This window comes from Microchirus variegatus (assembly GCF_963457635.1).
Source record: "Microchirus variegatus genome assembly, chromosome: 17".
NCBI lineage: Eukaryota > Metazoa > Chordata > Actinopteri > Pleuronectiformes > Soleidae > Microchirus > Microchirus variegatus.
The window spans coordinates 20844561-20859964 of NC_139818.1; the positions used below are offsets into that span (position 1 = coordinate 20844561).

Consider the following 15404-nt stretch of genomic DNA (forward strand, 5'->3'; position numbering starts at 1 on the left):
GCTGATAAAGTCTGGTGATGATTTAACCCGAGAAATGAACTGGCATAAACTTCTCTTTATACTTACAAAAAACTCCTTTATATTAAATAATAAAAAAAAGGATAAATACTATTAAAAATCTCACTATAAACGCCTACATGTGTGTGTTACAGCGCCCCCTGCCTTATGCCTCCACGAGCCCATTTATTGCTTCAAATGGTGTCAATGACTCAATTAACATGTTGTAGAGACATCACACTGTGTGTGTGTGTGTGTGTGTGTGGGAGCCTGTGACGCGCGCTCTGGTATTTGATCCGCGGCCCCGCCCCTTCCCCCTCATCCTCCGCGCTGCGCTGCTCCACAAACCCGGCGCACCAGCGGCGCAGTCCGGCTGCTCCTGCCGCTTCCTCGCACCCCTCCAAAAAAAAAACCCCAACCTTTATTGCGTTTTCCCACTGGAAAGAGAATTAATTTGGGAGATTTTTCAACGAGAATCACTTCCCTGGGGTGAGTTTATCATCACTTTTTTGTCACTTTTTTAAAAAAAAAAAGACGCACAATAAGTGCGTAACAAAGTCATCAGTGGAGTTGTATTGTCTATAATGTTCATGTAGAAACTCATTAATCTCATTTAACAGCATTTATAATATATCTGTAAGTGTTTTTCTTGAATTACCTGTTGCTATAATTATAATAAGTAAGTTCTTTCTTCTATTTTTCTATTGAAAAGTACTTGAATTCATTATTTTAAAACAATTAAAGGTCACCCTGCAACATTATATGATAAAATATATAGATATTATGTTTAAAAAGCAGATAACGCAATAAAGTAAACACATTAAGATAAGATGACAGCATTATAAGACTTGTTTTAAACCAGGCTGTTATCACCAGACTGAGTTATATTCCCATTAAGCGTCTTTTCCCAGATCCCAGACATGTAACTCAATCTGCTCTGCAACATATTTATATTCGGCAGTATATCATTACTATTTCACCACTGCAGGCGCTGGTCGGAATAAGCTCTGGCAGCACTTTGATATGATCATACTGTATTTTATTATCACGCTGCCTTGTAATTATACAGCAGCGACATGCTGCAAAGCAACATAACGTTTAAATTTACACACCAAGTCACACTGACGTGACCGAGAGACACACGCTCTCCGGCTCAGTGCGACATGACGGGGTGAAGTTGAAGTTGGTGGCTCCTCAAGTGTTTTAATTATGGACACAAACAGACAGTTGGGGGGGTTAGTGACCTTTTGACCCACGCAACCTGTTAGTGAGCCACAAGGGAAGGAAGGAGGGAAGGAGGGAGGGAGGGAAGGAGGGAGGGAGGTCACCATGTGGAATATACCACCAACTTGCAAACTCACTAAATTCTACCAAGGATTTTTGACACGTCACCTTTGTGTGAAATATGATGTCACACCGTACAAAATGTCAACGTGGTGATAAATCGTCAGTACGCCAGGGCAAATGTGGATATTCTAAATTAACCCTTTAAGCTACAGGCCTCTACCAAACGGTTGAGACGTCCGTTCATAATAAACCTGGTTTGCATAATTCATAAAGTACAACATTCAGAACATGTCACATTAATTTAGCGTTAGTGAGTTCAGCTCGATGCATTTTTCAATGAGATATAGTGACTTAAAGTGTGGTCGACCAAATGGTTGAGTAGAACCTTAAAGGGTTGACAAATTAAAGGCGCTATAAAGTAAACGGGGTGTTGCGACTTCATGTCTCCACGTGGGGGCGCTGCTCAAATGAACGAGGGAAAACTTGGGCAGGAATGACCTGGCCGAAGTAGAGCGGGATAATGACGGAGAAAGCTACGTTACATCACGATATTTCATCAGAATTTCAAAATAACAGCGTCTGTGTTGACATGAAACGATATATAGACATATAAATATGTATTTATAATGCAAAAAAAAAACAAACGCCATTATAAGCTAATATGAAGTAGCGGGCCACATGAAATCAGCTGCAGGGCCGCATACGGCCCGTGAGCCGCAAGTTTGAGACCTCGGTACTACAGGATAATTTGGCCAGATAATCAAAAGCCACCCAGGATTGTGGGAAAGGACCAGATTGGGAGCGAAATCTGGTGTAGGGGAAGGCTTAAAGTGAATAATTCAAAACAAAATTCTTGGATTATTATACAGTGGTCAATACAGTTGATAATCCGCCATGTCGCAAATATTTTTTTTATTATTATTATTATTATTTAAATCAAACTACTTAAACGAAAAGATCTTAAAGGAGCCATATGTAAGAATGTGGCCAAAAACGGTTACTACATTCAAATTCAAAATACCGAGGTCTTTTAGGTTTCGTTTTCTGACGTAACTGGCAACCCGTGGTTGCTCGGCAGCTGAGACTCTACTGGCTGCAATGATTGGTAGATGCTGATACTGTTGTTGTTGGTGAGTTCAGTTTGTTATATGAACATTATTCCTGAGTCTCTGTGACATATTAGGAGGATTTTATGGCCAGTTGCTTCAGATTTATTACATAACGCACCTTTAAATATAAACATAAAGTGACAATAACAATCTGGCATCATATCTACTTTTGTCCACCATGTGTCTTCACGTACACTATGATGTCATCATCTTGGCACTAAGTGTGCACAGTTTTTGCCAGACTTCCTCAGTGCTGACCTGAAATTTTCCCAGTCAGAAAATCCCTTTTCCTCTTTTATCCAACACCACTGTGAGTGTCACATTTGCGTGAAGTCACTTGCTTTTCCATTCTTTCACCATTAATCCTTGGCTCGACCAACCAAAGTCAATTTGCTCGTCAATTAGACAAAAGCGCAGATGTATCTGGGGTTCATATCATGTACTTTCCGGTAAAATGGGCAAAGTCAACTATAAGTTAACTACAGGTCACACCGTCGACCTCGTCTCTGGCTACATGACCTGGTGGTTGTTGACCAGAAATTGATCCGTCCAGTTTGTGAAAACACTCTGTTGTTGCTTTTACTGGAGGCTTCGATCATGTTCTGGTCGATTATATGACTTGCAGCCATTTGGTGATGACGGGCCATGATGGAGCACTTTTCCCACAAAATGGCCAAGGAACCCTATGGTGTGAAAACAAATACAGCATTTGGATTTCACACCTCTGTAACTGACAACCTTTCCTGGTCGGTTGCGTCAATGACGCCCAAAGGTCGCAAAGGGTCTCGCTCAGAGGAATGTATAACTTAGGTTAGAAAAGACAAACCACAGAGCATGTCTGCTCTCATTTACTTAATCATGTGTTTTGAAACGTGCTGTATCATTAGTGTAAATCCTATGAGGGAGTACGGTGGTGATGGTGGGTGGGGGGGGGGGGTTTGAGTACAGGAAAACATGTTACACGCATGTGTTAATCATCTGCTGCTGGCAGAGTGGAGTGTGTGTATACAGAACATGGAAATATCAAAGAAGGATGAAGTGTTTCTCCTTCTCTGGAGAGAGGAATTACAGAGCTGCTGCTTTGACATCAAAATGAAAAATCACTGCACAAAGCCACAGTGAGGAAGGAAGAGGAACGGTCTAATTGGTTTTTAATTGACCTGTGAATGTTTGTTATTGGCGGCCAATCAGCTCTCCTATCAGTCAGTATGTTAGCGTGACGTCGGAAGAAAAATATTGTGTCAGTATGCCGTCAAATTATCAATTTGGTGACATATTGTCGTATTTCCTCGTCAATATGCAAGGGCAAATGTTGATATTTTAATTCATAAATATAAGCGCCCAAACCTCCATTTTTGACCTGGAAATAAGGCCAGAAAAATGTCACATTTTCAAAATTGTAAGTATTAATAATTGGGACGCGAGCAGCACCCCGCGATATCCAATGAGAGCGAGTTTACCGGGAAACGGATGTTGCGTACTTTTGTTAAGAACCGTAACTTTTACAAGCCAAGCTAATTCCTACTTATTCCTTCTCAGCCATGACTTCGTCCAGTTTTTGTGATTCTCAACCAAAAAAAACATTGCGCGCGCAAAACAGCTAGTCACTAACGACACCGAGAGTCCGCCTACGTGTCGGTTTACATTCTGAAGTCGCGTTAAATCGCGCCAGTTTCTGCGAGATCCAAAATCCCTGGAATCTCCTCCCTGAAATCATTCGTCTAGTCTGTGCTTTCTCAGGATTAAAACATTGAAAATTGGTTGGTTTTTAAAATAAATTATTTTAAAATGAAGTCGAATTTCAAAATCTATTGTGCGGGGCAGATTGAACAGAAAACATCAGAAGTCACTGGTTCGCTAATTAAGCTAGCACATGATAGTTAAAAACCAGTAAACCGTTTATAACTATCTTGTGCTAGCTAAATTCGCTAGCTAGCTACACCCGACAAAAACTGGTAGCGAGAGCTGTTAAACATGTTGTATCACTGCGCTAGTGGACAAATTTAAAAAACGATGCCCTCTTTAATATTTACTTAGCATTTTAGCATCACAACATATCGTTACTTATTGGCTAATATCAGCAAAGCGTTTGTCTGCGTATAATGACGCTGCTAGCTAAAGAAGCAACGATTGCGTGAAAAGAGAGACAACAAAGAGTATAAATTGCGACCGTCAGGAAGAAGAGATATTTGTTGAAGCATGAAAATGTTTTCTCGGATCAGGAGGAAGTGTAGCCGTGTTTTGCTTGGATTCAGACCCGAGCGTGGACAGTGAAAATAGGAATGTAATTGAAAAATCAAAGGTCGGGGCTTAAAAAAAAGAAAGAAAGCCTTATCTTGTATGTTTGTTCACCTGGTTAGTGGGGTTAGTGAGTGAAGGTCATGAGAGGAGGGAAGGAAGGAGGGAAGGAGGGAAGGAGCCGTGATAAAACACAAAGTCCGGGCAAACTGTAGCCGAGTAAACAGTGTTGAGTTAAAGTCATCAGAAGTGTGTGTGGCCTCAAACAGCTGTCGTAGTCAAGCTGTTTCAGTCTTCCTAAGTCATTCAAGACCCTCAAAGTGAAACAAAGGGAAGACATGAAAGAGAAAGAAGAGAGCAAATGGGTAAAAAAAAAAAAAAGAGGGAAAGAGAAAATGAAAGAGGAAAGACACAAACAAATCATAAATCTGAAGTGATGGAAAGTAAAGAGAAAATAGAGCAGAAGAATGGAAAGGAAATGGAGACGGGACGTGAGAAATGAGAGATTGAGACGCAAACGTGGTTTCAATCAGCAGTGAGTTTGATGCTCGTAATCGAAAAAAGAAAGACTCCGGCGACAGATGCGCCGCGTCAGGAATGTGTTCGTACACACAACAACAACAACAACAACAACAACAACAACGACAACAACGACAGGCAACACACACGGCTCCCATTTAACCGTGGTTAACCTTTGAGTTATTTCCAGCGAAGCCACCTCAAGAAAAACACTGTATGTAAATAGTGACATGGAAATATATTTTTCTTGAGCTCGTCTGTGATGTGTGAATCCACCAGAAAAATCCCCCGGAAGGCTGACTTTCCCAAAGACGGCTATTTTTATTATAGTGAACATAAAAAACGGAAGGAAACGGTGACCGTGAATTATGACATGTTTAAAAACAGAAGGAAAATAAGTCAAGAGAATAAGTTTATACTCCTTTATATTGCTGTTTCCCGACTACACTCTTAGAAATAAAAGTGCTAAGTAGAACCATATAAGGTTCTTCGGCTTGTCCTCATAGGAGAACCCTTTTTGGCTCCAGGTAGAACCTTTTTATAAAGGTTCCACCAAGAACCCTTTTAAAACCCTTTATTCATGAAAGGGGTTTTAAAGGGTTCTCTGGATCAAAGTAGTTCTTACTGGAACCATTAGTGGTTGAATGGTTCCAGGTAGAACCTCAGCCCTTGTAGAAGAACCCTTTTGGAACCCTTATTTCTAAGAGTGTAGAAACAGACAACCTTAAAGGTCACATAGAGTGGTCCTGTTGCACATAAATGTTAGTTATAGAGGTCTACTTGCATATATTAACTTGTTTTTATGGTCAAAAACCTCCTAGTTTCTGTAAACGAGCCGATAGAAATCCTCTTTTCTGACAGTGTTTTTCTGCTGCGAGATTTCAGTCTTGTGATTGGCCAGTACTATCCAGCACAACGTGGATGCACTGCTACTCATTATCAAAACATTGTTTTAACGGTGTTTAAAAATAGCTTCGTCACGACTCCCCGCCGCAGTCCCTTTTATGACTTTGACCCGGAGTCAGACCCAGAGTCAGAAGACACTGTGGCTCGTGAAACACCTCCACAACAGACGTTATTCTTCTTCTGCGGTTCAATGTACGCAACCGGATGTGCCCGGACTAGTGCCCGGAGCAGGACGATCGGTTGTTCAGGAGAACCGCTGCTTACGTAACTATTACGGGATTTTCAGTGATCTCGTTGAGCCCCGAGATTACAATAAAACACAACGTTCTCAGCAATGGCTGAACTGTTTGTTTCGAACCGTCAGGGCTTCATAAACAAGGTAATGACGCTGATACACACCAAAAAAAACAGCGTTAATAGGAACTTCCGGTCTTGGTCCGCTTTAACGATTATATGGTAAATGTGCCTTATTCCTTCATCGCTCTCCTCAAACTTAATTTATATTTTTGTTTCCTCTCTCTGACAGGAATCAGAACCAGAGATTCATCTAACCAGACTTGTAGCAGCCCACACTGTGCCCAGAAACAGGTGCCCTACCGGGGGAGGGAGTAAACTGGAGATGAAGGATTAACGGATAATCCATGGTATGTCTTGAATTGCCCCTGTTGAGAGGAGTCCGCCTGCTTTAGAGATTATAGCTTTTAAACTTAAAACCTTTTAAAGAGTAGGGTTTTGTTTGTCTTTGCGGGACAGTTTATCTGACACCAAGTGTGTTTGTGTAACCCTGAAAACAAAAGCAAAAGAGACACAAGTAAAGATAATCCAGATTGGTCCTCGCAGACCCCTGCTTTAGAAGTTCACTTGCACCTAAACACCTCATTCAAATTGTCGGCTCGACCCCCGTTAATTCGAATTTGGTGTGTTGGAGCAGGGTAAAAGTCCCAGAGGACCAATGAAGATTGAGAAATCACTTGCCTAAACGGTCCAAATACTTAAGTGACCCCCTACTGAGCCTGTGGTCAATAGTCTTTAACAGGATTAGAGAGAGAGAGAGACCAGGAAAAACACCACAGAGCTCTCTGTGAACACACACACACACAGTCACGTATTTAATGAGGCCCATGTGTATTCCTGTAATACTGTCAGTTATTAATTAGACTGAGGTTTGTTTTGTTCGACCTTGATATGTCAAGACCAAAGACCATGATACTCAGGGTTCTGGTTTGCTGGATCACGACTAGAAAAACAAACATAGGGGTAACAACTAGGGTCCCAGGGACTTAAATGTTGTCATTGGGCCATTTCCGCGTTGGTTGGATCAGACCCTACGCAGATGATACTGTGCTGATCTTATGAGTCAACTGCGAAGGATTCCTGTTCAGCTCTTTTTTCACGGGTGACGATGGCAACCATAGAAAACTGGCTTGAGGTTATATAAAGAAATCCACTGGTAACCACATATGTACAGCTCAGCCCTCAAAGAATACAAGGACACACAGTGCAACGCGATCGAAAATATGCATGCGTGGACGAGGAAAGTGAAGTCAATCGAGTTCCAGGTCTTCTTCAACTGAACATGATGTAAATTTAGTAAATGAGGTTTAGTTAAAGCGCAGCAGATAAGAGTGGTTGACAGCAGATATCCAATAAAAAATTTAAAATCTAACTAAAGCTTCCAAACAGAAGACGTCACCTACTGGTTGCCACGTGGTCAAGACAACCTTTTCCCCTCTAGACAATAGGTGTTATCCGGTTGGGTCACACACTTTGCATTGTGTTGTGAAGACAAAGCCAGGGCTGGACCACAAACTCGTTTATTTTCTGCTTTGAAAATGCATAAATCAAGCCAAGAACTCCATCTAAAAATAGCGGAGACGCTCTTCACCGGCACGTCACAGCAGAAAGGGCAACATGCCGAGACGACGTAGAACATACCTCGCAGAAAGTGCAAAAAAGACAAACAGGAAACGCACCTAATTAAAAGAATTAATAGGGATGATAAAGAAGCTGCAGCACAAAATATAAACGGATAAAAAGGTCACTGGGTTCCACAAGTACATTGTACATATTGCCATTGTTAGATTGGTCTTTTGGCGAATAGGTGGCCAGCAGATTCCGTACAGTTCATGGGAACATGCACACGGTCCCTACAGGCTCACGCCGTTTCAGATTTGACATCACACCTTGGTACACTGGTCCCCCCCGGTGTGTGCCCCTGTGAACCACGCTATGGCCGAGCTCGGCTCAGCTCAGCGCTGGTATGTGGTGCGTTTCCTCCCTCGCTCCGCTCCCAGATGCCCCTCTTAAAAACGCCCAGCCCAGGAGAAGTGCAGCGCAGGGGCCTGGGACTGCGGTCAGCAGCAAATTAGAAGGGGCTGCCTTGGACCTGATGCAATCTCCATGTCCTGAACCATAGCAGGTCATTAATGAAGCCAGACGGGGCCCTTGCATGCGTGGGAAGTCCGCCTACACGTAGCTGCTGCAGTGGAAAAGAGCTTTTAAAGAGAACCAGAGGTCGTTTTTTTTTTTTCTACGAGCTGCTTTATACTATCAAAATATTTGAAAATTGGATATCCATTACTCAGCTGGCAAAGAGCAACACCTGAAAAAAACCACCGTCTGCCTTCATTACACACTTTCGGAGGTATGAAGTTCCTAAATCGACAAAAGGCTGTAATAGATTGTCCAGTCAGTCACTAAAATAACACAATGTATACATTAAAACGGCAGTAAATTAATTGTAAAACAGCAAATAAAAATTCAAGCTGCATTGTGCGCGCCAAGTGGCGCCAAGTTTAGAGCCGATCGGTCAACGTACGGTAAAGTTACAGGGCACTTCCTGTTTCGTAGCGAATGGTCGGAAGTCTCCAAAAGTCCGATGGTTGCCGTGGCCACGCCCTTTTGAATCTGCGAAACCTTTTTGATAACTTTGATCTGTTGACAAGTTGACGCGTTTTTTTTAGACAAGTTCGTTCATGTACGAAACATGCAAATGGCCAACTTCCTGTTGAGTTGAAGCCATGACGCGGTCCTGATAGACTTTTTTGTTCGTCCAGGTCTGTCGCACGTTTCCACCAAGTTTCGTGAAATTTCGTGCAACTTAGCTTCGGCTTTGTCCAAGCAGGTTTCACCTTTGGGGGCCATTTTGCACCACTTTCACGCATTAGCCTTATTTTATAAACATTTTTGCCATTTATGATGTAAGCGCCAATTTTCGTCCGTTTCATGCCTCGAAAATAATTCCAGGAATACCAATAAGTTCTAATAGAAGAAGTTTATGCGATCAATCTACAGTATGCTAGTATCGCTAGCAAACTTTGTTGATGATTTAGGACCTGTTATAAGTAATATCTAGATAATATGTACTCTAGAACTGTATACACACAAATAAAGTAGCACTTATATGAAAATTCACTTTGCATTTCAAGACTAATAATCATTTTCGTCCGGAAAAAGCAACTTCGTTGGCTAATGACAAATAAAGACATTCTGACTATGATTAATGATTCATATAATGTTATTTTTAACCGTTACGTCAGTGTTGTTGTGTCTTACAGCGCTTCTCAGAAACAGGACATTGTCGTTATCTCTTCCTATCTCGCGGAGCATACTTTGCCTGTTTATACACAGAGCGGCTGCTGCTGAATGAGTAAACTGCTTTCATAGTGTGATAACTCATTTCACTGAAATGTAAAATGAACTTCATGTGACCTGCGTGCCAGACAAATGGACGCAGGAATTCAACCCCCCACCCCCCCAAAGTCCACCTTATGTCAAGGCTAGGGAGCAGACTTTGGTTTGTTTCACAGAAGAGTGACCCCCGGTCTAAATTTAGAAGGTTCCAGATCAGTGGACGTTTGGAACGCGGAATCTTTAAAAAACCTGAGGAACGCCCCCTCTGTACCAAAAATGCCGTGAGGGTTAACTTCAACAGGGTCCAGAGCAGGAAAGCGCTGAATCTCAACTTTCACAGAATAAACTGTAAATGTCAAAGCTTTTCTCTCAACATCCTTCAAAAAAATCAAATACATCCCTGTCTGGATTTTAAAGATAGATGTGTTTTTTTTTTTTTTTCCCTCCCTGTTTTCATTCTCAATAGATGGTTCCACGGAGCAAACCGCACAACCATTTGCAGCTGGACCTATTTCTGAGCTGATGTCGACAAAGCCAAAGCCCAGAGCAAGCCAGGCGACCTGACCGCACTCCAACTGGCTCGACTGAATCCAGGAACACAACTGCATAGTGTTCTCCCTCAATGTATGTCTGTTTAATTCAGCCAGCAACAAAGAGCGGGACAGAGTTTGGCCTGCACATGATAAACAGAGATAATATTTGAGCGAAAACTACTTGGTGCTGCAGGCTGCACGGTTCAACTTTTCAGCTTTTGCGATTACATGGGTTTTTCAAGATCTTGGAATAACATTGGCGAGGTAGTTCCCCCGGTCTGTTCTTTGGAGCACTGAACTCATTTTTGCATAAAACCGAGACAAAAAAAAAAAAAAAAGGTCAACTTAGTCCAGTTCACGCTTTCGGTCAAGATTCAAGACTTTGTTCCAGGTTCGTAAAAAGTCACCGAGACCATGAATCTTCAGGAAAAGTTGTCGGGCCTAAAAGGTCTGGTCACACACTCCCACAGCAAGCGGCGCTTTAAAAGCGACCTCACGGTGGAGATGATCAGCCCCCCTTTGGCCGACTTCCGCCACACCATGCACGTGGGCCGCGGCGGCGACGTGTTCGGGGACACGTCCTTCCTCAGCAACCACGGCGGCACGGCCAACGGGAACAACAGGGACGCGGAATCCGTCACGTCCCCCGACAACAAGATCGGAGCGTTCTTCTCCAGGACGCTGCGGCAAATCAGGAGGGGCTCGGACAACCATCCCAGAGGAGGAGGAGGAGGAGGAGGAGGAGGAGGACCCAAGGACCTGTCCCCGCCGCCTCCTCCCGTTTCCCCCATCATCAAGAACGCCATCTCCCTTCCCAGGTTAGACGTGGACATGTCCAATGGGAGTCCGACTGCCAAGGTTCTCTTCCCCAGCTCGCGTAGCACACCAGAGGAGAAGAAAAGCTCTTATGGTGAGTACGGTCATGTCTGTTTCATTAGGGTTAGGGTTACCCCAAAATTGAACAAATCAGCCTATAATTTCTGCCATTCTGAAAAGTATAGCTTATAAGCGTATAATAGATTCTCTTTGCCTGTCTTTTTTGACTTCCTTAAGCAGTTTTTGGGTCTTGTTTTGGGTGATTCACTCACAAAACTCGCTTTGCCAACCCTGTTGCAACGCCCCCTGGCTGCAATGAAAGCCATCCGTCGTTTCTATCCAGCAATCTGGAGACAGATTTGGCCCATATGTCCTTCTGAATCACCTTGGTTCAGCAGCTCTGTCGCACACGATAACACGTAGAGATCCAGACAGAAGTGGCAACACGCTGTCTGAGAGGCCGTTTGAATGACCCACATTAACACCACCGCTCATCGCTCATGCAGTCTCACCTCCCCTGTCTGTGTTTGTGTGTGTGTGTGGGTGGGTGTTTGGGTGTGTGTTCTAGGCTTTAGGGGACTTGTTGCAGGCTTAGTTTTCAGTGTGAGCGGTTAGGGTAAAGGTTAAGGTCAAGTCGAGTACTTAATATATGTTTGAGTTAGGGCAAGGTCTAAGCAAAGGTGACCAACAACATGTGTGTGTGTTTGAAAGTGGATGGGTTGAATGTAAATATGCCAAGCAGGAAAGTTGAACTTTGTCCTCAACTTACTCATTTTACGATCAAGCCGTTTTTTAAAATCAGATCTGCAAACGTTCATAAAATACACACTTTAAAGGCTGTTTTCATCCATTACTACATGCATAATCTCTGATTAAAGAGTGTTAATCTGTGAAATCAGACACCGTTTGCTTTTGGTCGGAGTGAAAAGCCTCCAGACTCTTGGCTCGTACAGCCAGAGTTAAGAAGCGATGCGCTAATTTAGCCGTTTTGGGTCATGGACGCAGTGTGTGACTGTGTGACTTTGTTAAGTGATCTGGCAGAGTTGGACGGTGGTGATTCACTGCACGGAGAGCACATCAACTCAGCAACCTCACACAGGATGTGCTCAGATGGGTTCACACTGCCCCCTGTTGGAATGAATGCTAAATCATGCCAAGAGTGAAACAGTTGGCTTCAGATTTAGATTTTTTTCAGAAAAAATTGAAGTATATAAATCAATATAGCTAGACAACTCAATTCATTTTCATAAAAAAGGGTTTTAGATCAAGTATTTGCTTACTTTTAGACGTTTTTTTTTCCTTCTATTCAGTTGTAAAACTCACTTTAATTTAAGTAGCCTTAACAAAAAGTTACATTTCCAAATGTATTTGATTCAGATCCAATCTGTGGGATTAATCCCTCCGTTTATGCTCACAAAAAGCAGCAGAGTGATTCTGGGAAGTATGCTTGGTTGCCTTCTCGGCCTCTAGACTCCACCCCATAAAAACCACAACTTGTCTTTTGTCATTTACATTTTAAAAAGTGACGGTTAGCAGATTCTGTACTCTGTGGACAGAGCCATGCTACTTGTTTCCTTCTGCTTGCAGTCTTTATGCTAAGCCAAGCTATGCTAAACGAAGCTAACCACCATTAGCTGCAGCTACATACCGACTTTACAGACGTTAAAGTAGTTTCATTATTCTTAGATAAGTACGAATATTTCTCTAAAAATGTCCAAAAAAAAAGACTAATGTCATGTATTTTGCTGAGTAACGTGCTAACATTAGCCAGCGTTCTCCAACCGTCAGCCAATAGACTAAATAAAACAAGCTAGCAGTGCCACAGCTGTAGTAAAGTAAACATCTGGTGTTCTTCAGTCTGGGGATCCAGAAAATTGAAAACATCTCAAGGCGCTCAAGAAAGTGATGAGTTACAAAGCCTTTAATATTTCATGTCTCATGAATCATAACAACAGTAAAAACCATGAAGCCAGGCCATCAAGGCCTTTTACTCCTGATATTATTCAATATCCATGAAATACAAAGGCTTTTATTTACTTGAATCTATAGGTAATCAATATTTTTTCGAGTTAGTGCATTAACATGCATATTAAGTCAAATTTTTGCTGGACTAAGATAATCATTTTTAACGTTTGTCCGGCTAAACTTGAGTTAGTCTTAATCGGACTAACAAACCTGGATATTGCGATTTATAGTCCGATCTTATTTGCATCACGATTAAATTGTACTGCAGGTACGAACCATAGCATGCGTCCATCTCACCGTCATGTTTTTCTGTGACGTAAAGGTCAACAGGAAACGGATTCAATGTGCACTAGCTTATAGAGCGATACAGCGCCACCTACGGAGGCGGAGTCAGACGTAAAACAGCCAATAAATAGGTTTTCTCGGACTGGGCAAGTGGTCCAATTGCCTGTCTTAGTCGGACTATGGCCTTAGCTCGAGTGTTACCCAGGGCAAACTGAAACCGGAAGAGCAAACAAGTCAACAAAACAACAATTCCCATGATCCCACACTGCTTCCTGACGGCATGAAACATGTATCGATACACTTGTGTCTCTGTGTATTTCAGGTCTGGAGTCTGGTTTCGTCACTCTGCCTCGCCTCTCCCGCTCTGAGCGGCAGCAGCCTTCCATCTCCCTCCCGATTTCAAACGTCCACCGCGGCTCCCTGACCGACCCCAGCGACGCCATCCTGTCCAGCTGCTACGCCGCGGTAGCCTCCGACTGCAAGCCCAGCACCGCCTACTCCGACTCCCTGCCCTCGCTCACCTCCCTGGGCAACTTCACCTTTGACCTCGGGCCGTCCCTCATGAGCGAGGTGTTCGGCTTGATCGACGGCCAACCGGACGAGCACGGCCACGCCTGGGAGAGAGAGGAGGCGGGGTCGGCGTGCGGGCTGACCAACGACGGATCGGAGATGGACTCGGCCACCATCTCGTATGTGGACTCCCTGCTGAGGGAGGACTGCGGCGGGCAGAAGAGCCCGCACACGGACGACGTAGAGGAGGAGGAGGAGACTGTGGAGGAAGTGAACAGGGGCGGGCTTTCTGTTAAAGTGCCCGATGTGGTGATGGGGTCACCCGGACGAGGGCGGGTGGGAGTGGGGATGGAAACGGAGCGTTTCCAGAGCGCTACGGATGTGCTCGCGCGCCACTACGGCGTCAGCGTCTTAAAGGGACAGAGCTCAGAGACGACGATGATGGTGGTCAGCCAGCCTAAGAAGAAATTGTCTTACAGTTACATGGACGATGAGGATGAAATCAAAGTCTGAGTTATGACGTGCGATTAATCGATAATTCTACTCGAGCGATATTCACGTCAACGAGGCCGGCTCTGTTGACAGGACGGTCTTTTGTACTTTTTTATACCGTTACGCTTCAAGGATGTGCAAGATGTACAGTTCAATGCAAACATGTGACCGAATGTATTTAAAAGGGAGACTTTTTTTTTTACTCTCCAGTAAAACAAAAAGACAAAAAGGAAGCATGGCCAAGGAAGGATATACGAGATGCCGCTACTACTCAACGTAGACATTATTATAACGCCTGTCGTTCACTTTATACATATCTACACATCGCTCGCAAGAGGTGGAGGAAACGATTCACGAGATTAGCTTTAATCCCAACTACAGCCGTTTTCGCATTACACTACAACCTCTTGTCATTGTTTCACTCAGGAAAACAAGACAATATCAGGAAAGAGAAATGAGCGCGAGATCTGGAATCTCAGGAACAACTTAGATCCACAAACATCCCAGACGGAGGAGGGAGTATGACAAGATCGTAATATTTGCTAGAAGCAACTAAAGCCTACGTATGTGTTCATTTAATGCTGCAGAACATCTATATAAATACATACTCTGTGCACCTTCTTTTTTTTAAAAAATGAATATGAAGTCTGACTCCTGTATTCCTTTTTATAGAAGATTCATCATTTAACTGCTCTTTTTTTTTTTATACAACTGTACATGAAGACTTTTAACTGACCTCCTATAAATAAATATGTACTTTACAGTATGAGCACCTGCAGCACGTCGTGCAATCCACGTGCTGCAGTCAGTACCAATGATATACTATGATGCTATAAAGTGACAATAAAGATGATTTTAAGTAAGGATGAATATTTTATTTACATGTGTTTTCACGGGAATGCATGTTTTTTCATGATATACCATCTAAAATGGATTGGGTTTTTTGATAGAATTTAACAGATTTGGGGAGATTGGGGGTTCAATTCTGGCTCTTCCAGTCTATGTCCTTGGGCAAGACAAGTCCAAAGACTGGATATTTTGATTTATTGGGAAAAACAGCAACTGCTAAGCTTCTTTAGCGCAATATGGATGCATTTATTATTTTCATTTTTAC

At 43.0% G+C, this 15404-nt stretch overlaps 1 protein-coding gene across 1 annotated transcript; it reads left to right on the forward strand.

Annotated features, from left to right (window-relative positions):
• Nucleotides 1-351: 351 nt before the first annotated feature.
• Nucleotides 352-15115, forward strand: cdc42ep1a (CDC42 effector protein (Rho GTPase binding) 1a). Its single transcript, XM_083904147.1, has 4 exons — nucleotides 352-486; nucleotides 6583-6700; nucleotides 10156-11132; nucleotides 13611-15115. The coding sequence occupies exons 3-4, from the start codon at nucleotides 10637-10639 to the stop codon at nucleotides 14309-14311; spliced, it is 1197 nt and encodes a 398-aa protein (XP_083760273.1). The 5' UTR covers nucleotides 352-486; nucleotides 6583-6700; nucleotides 10156-10636; the 3' UTR covers nucleotides 14312-15115.
• The last annotated feature ends 289 nt before the right edge of the window (nucleotides 15116-15404 follow it).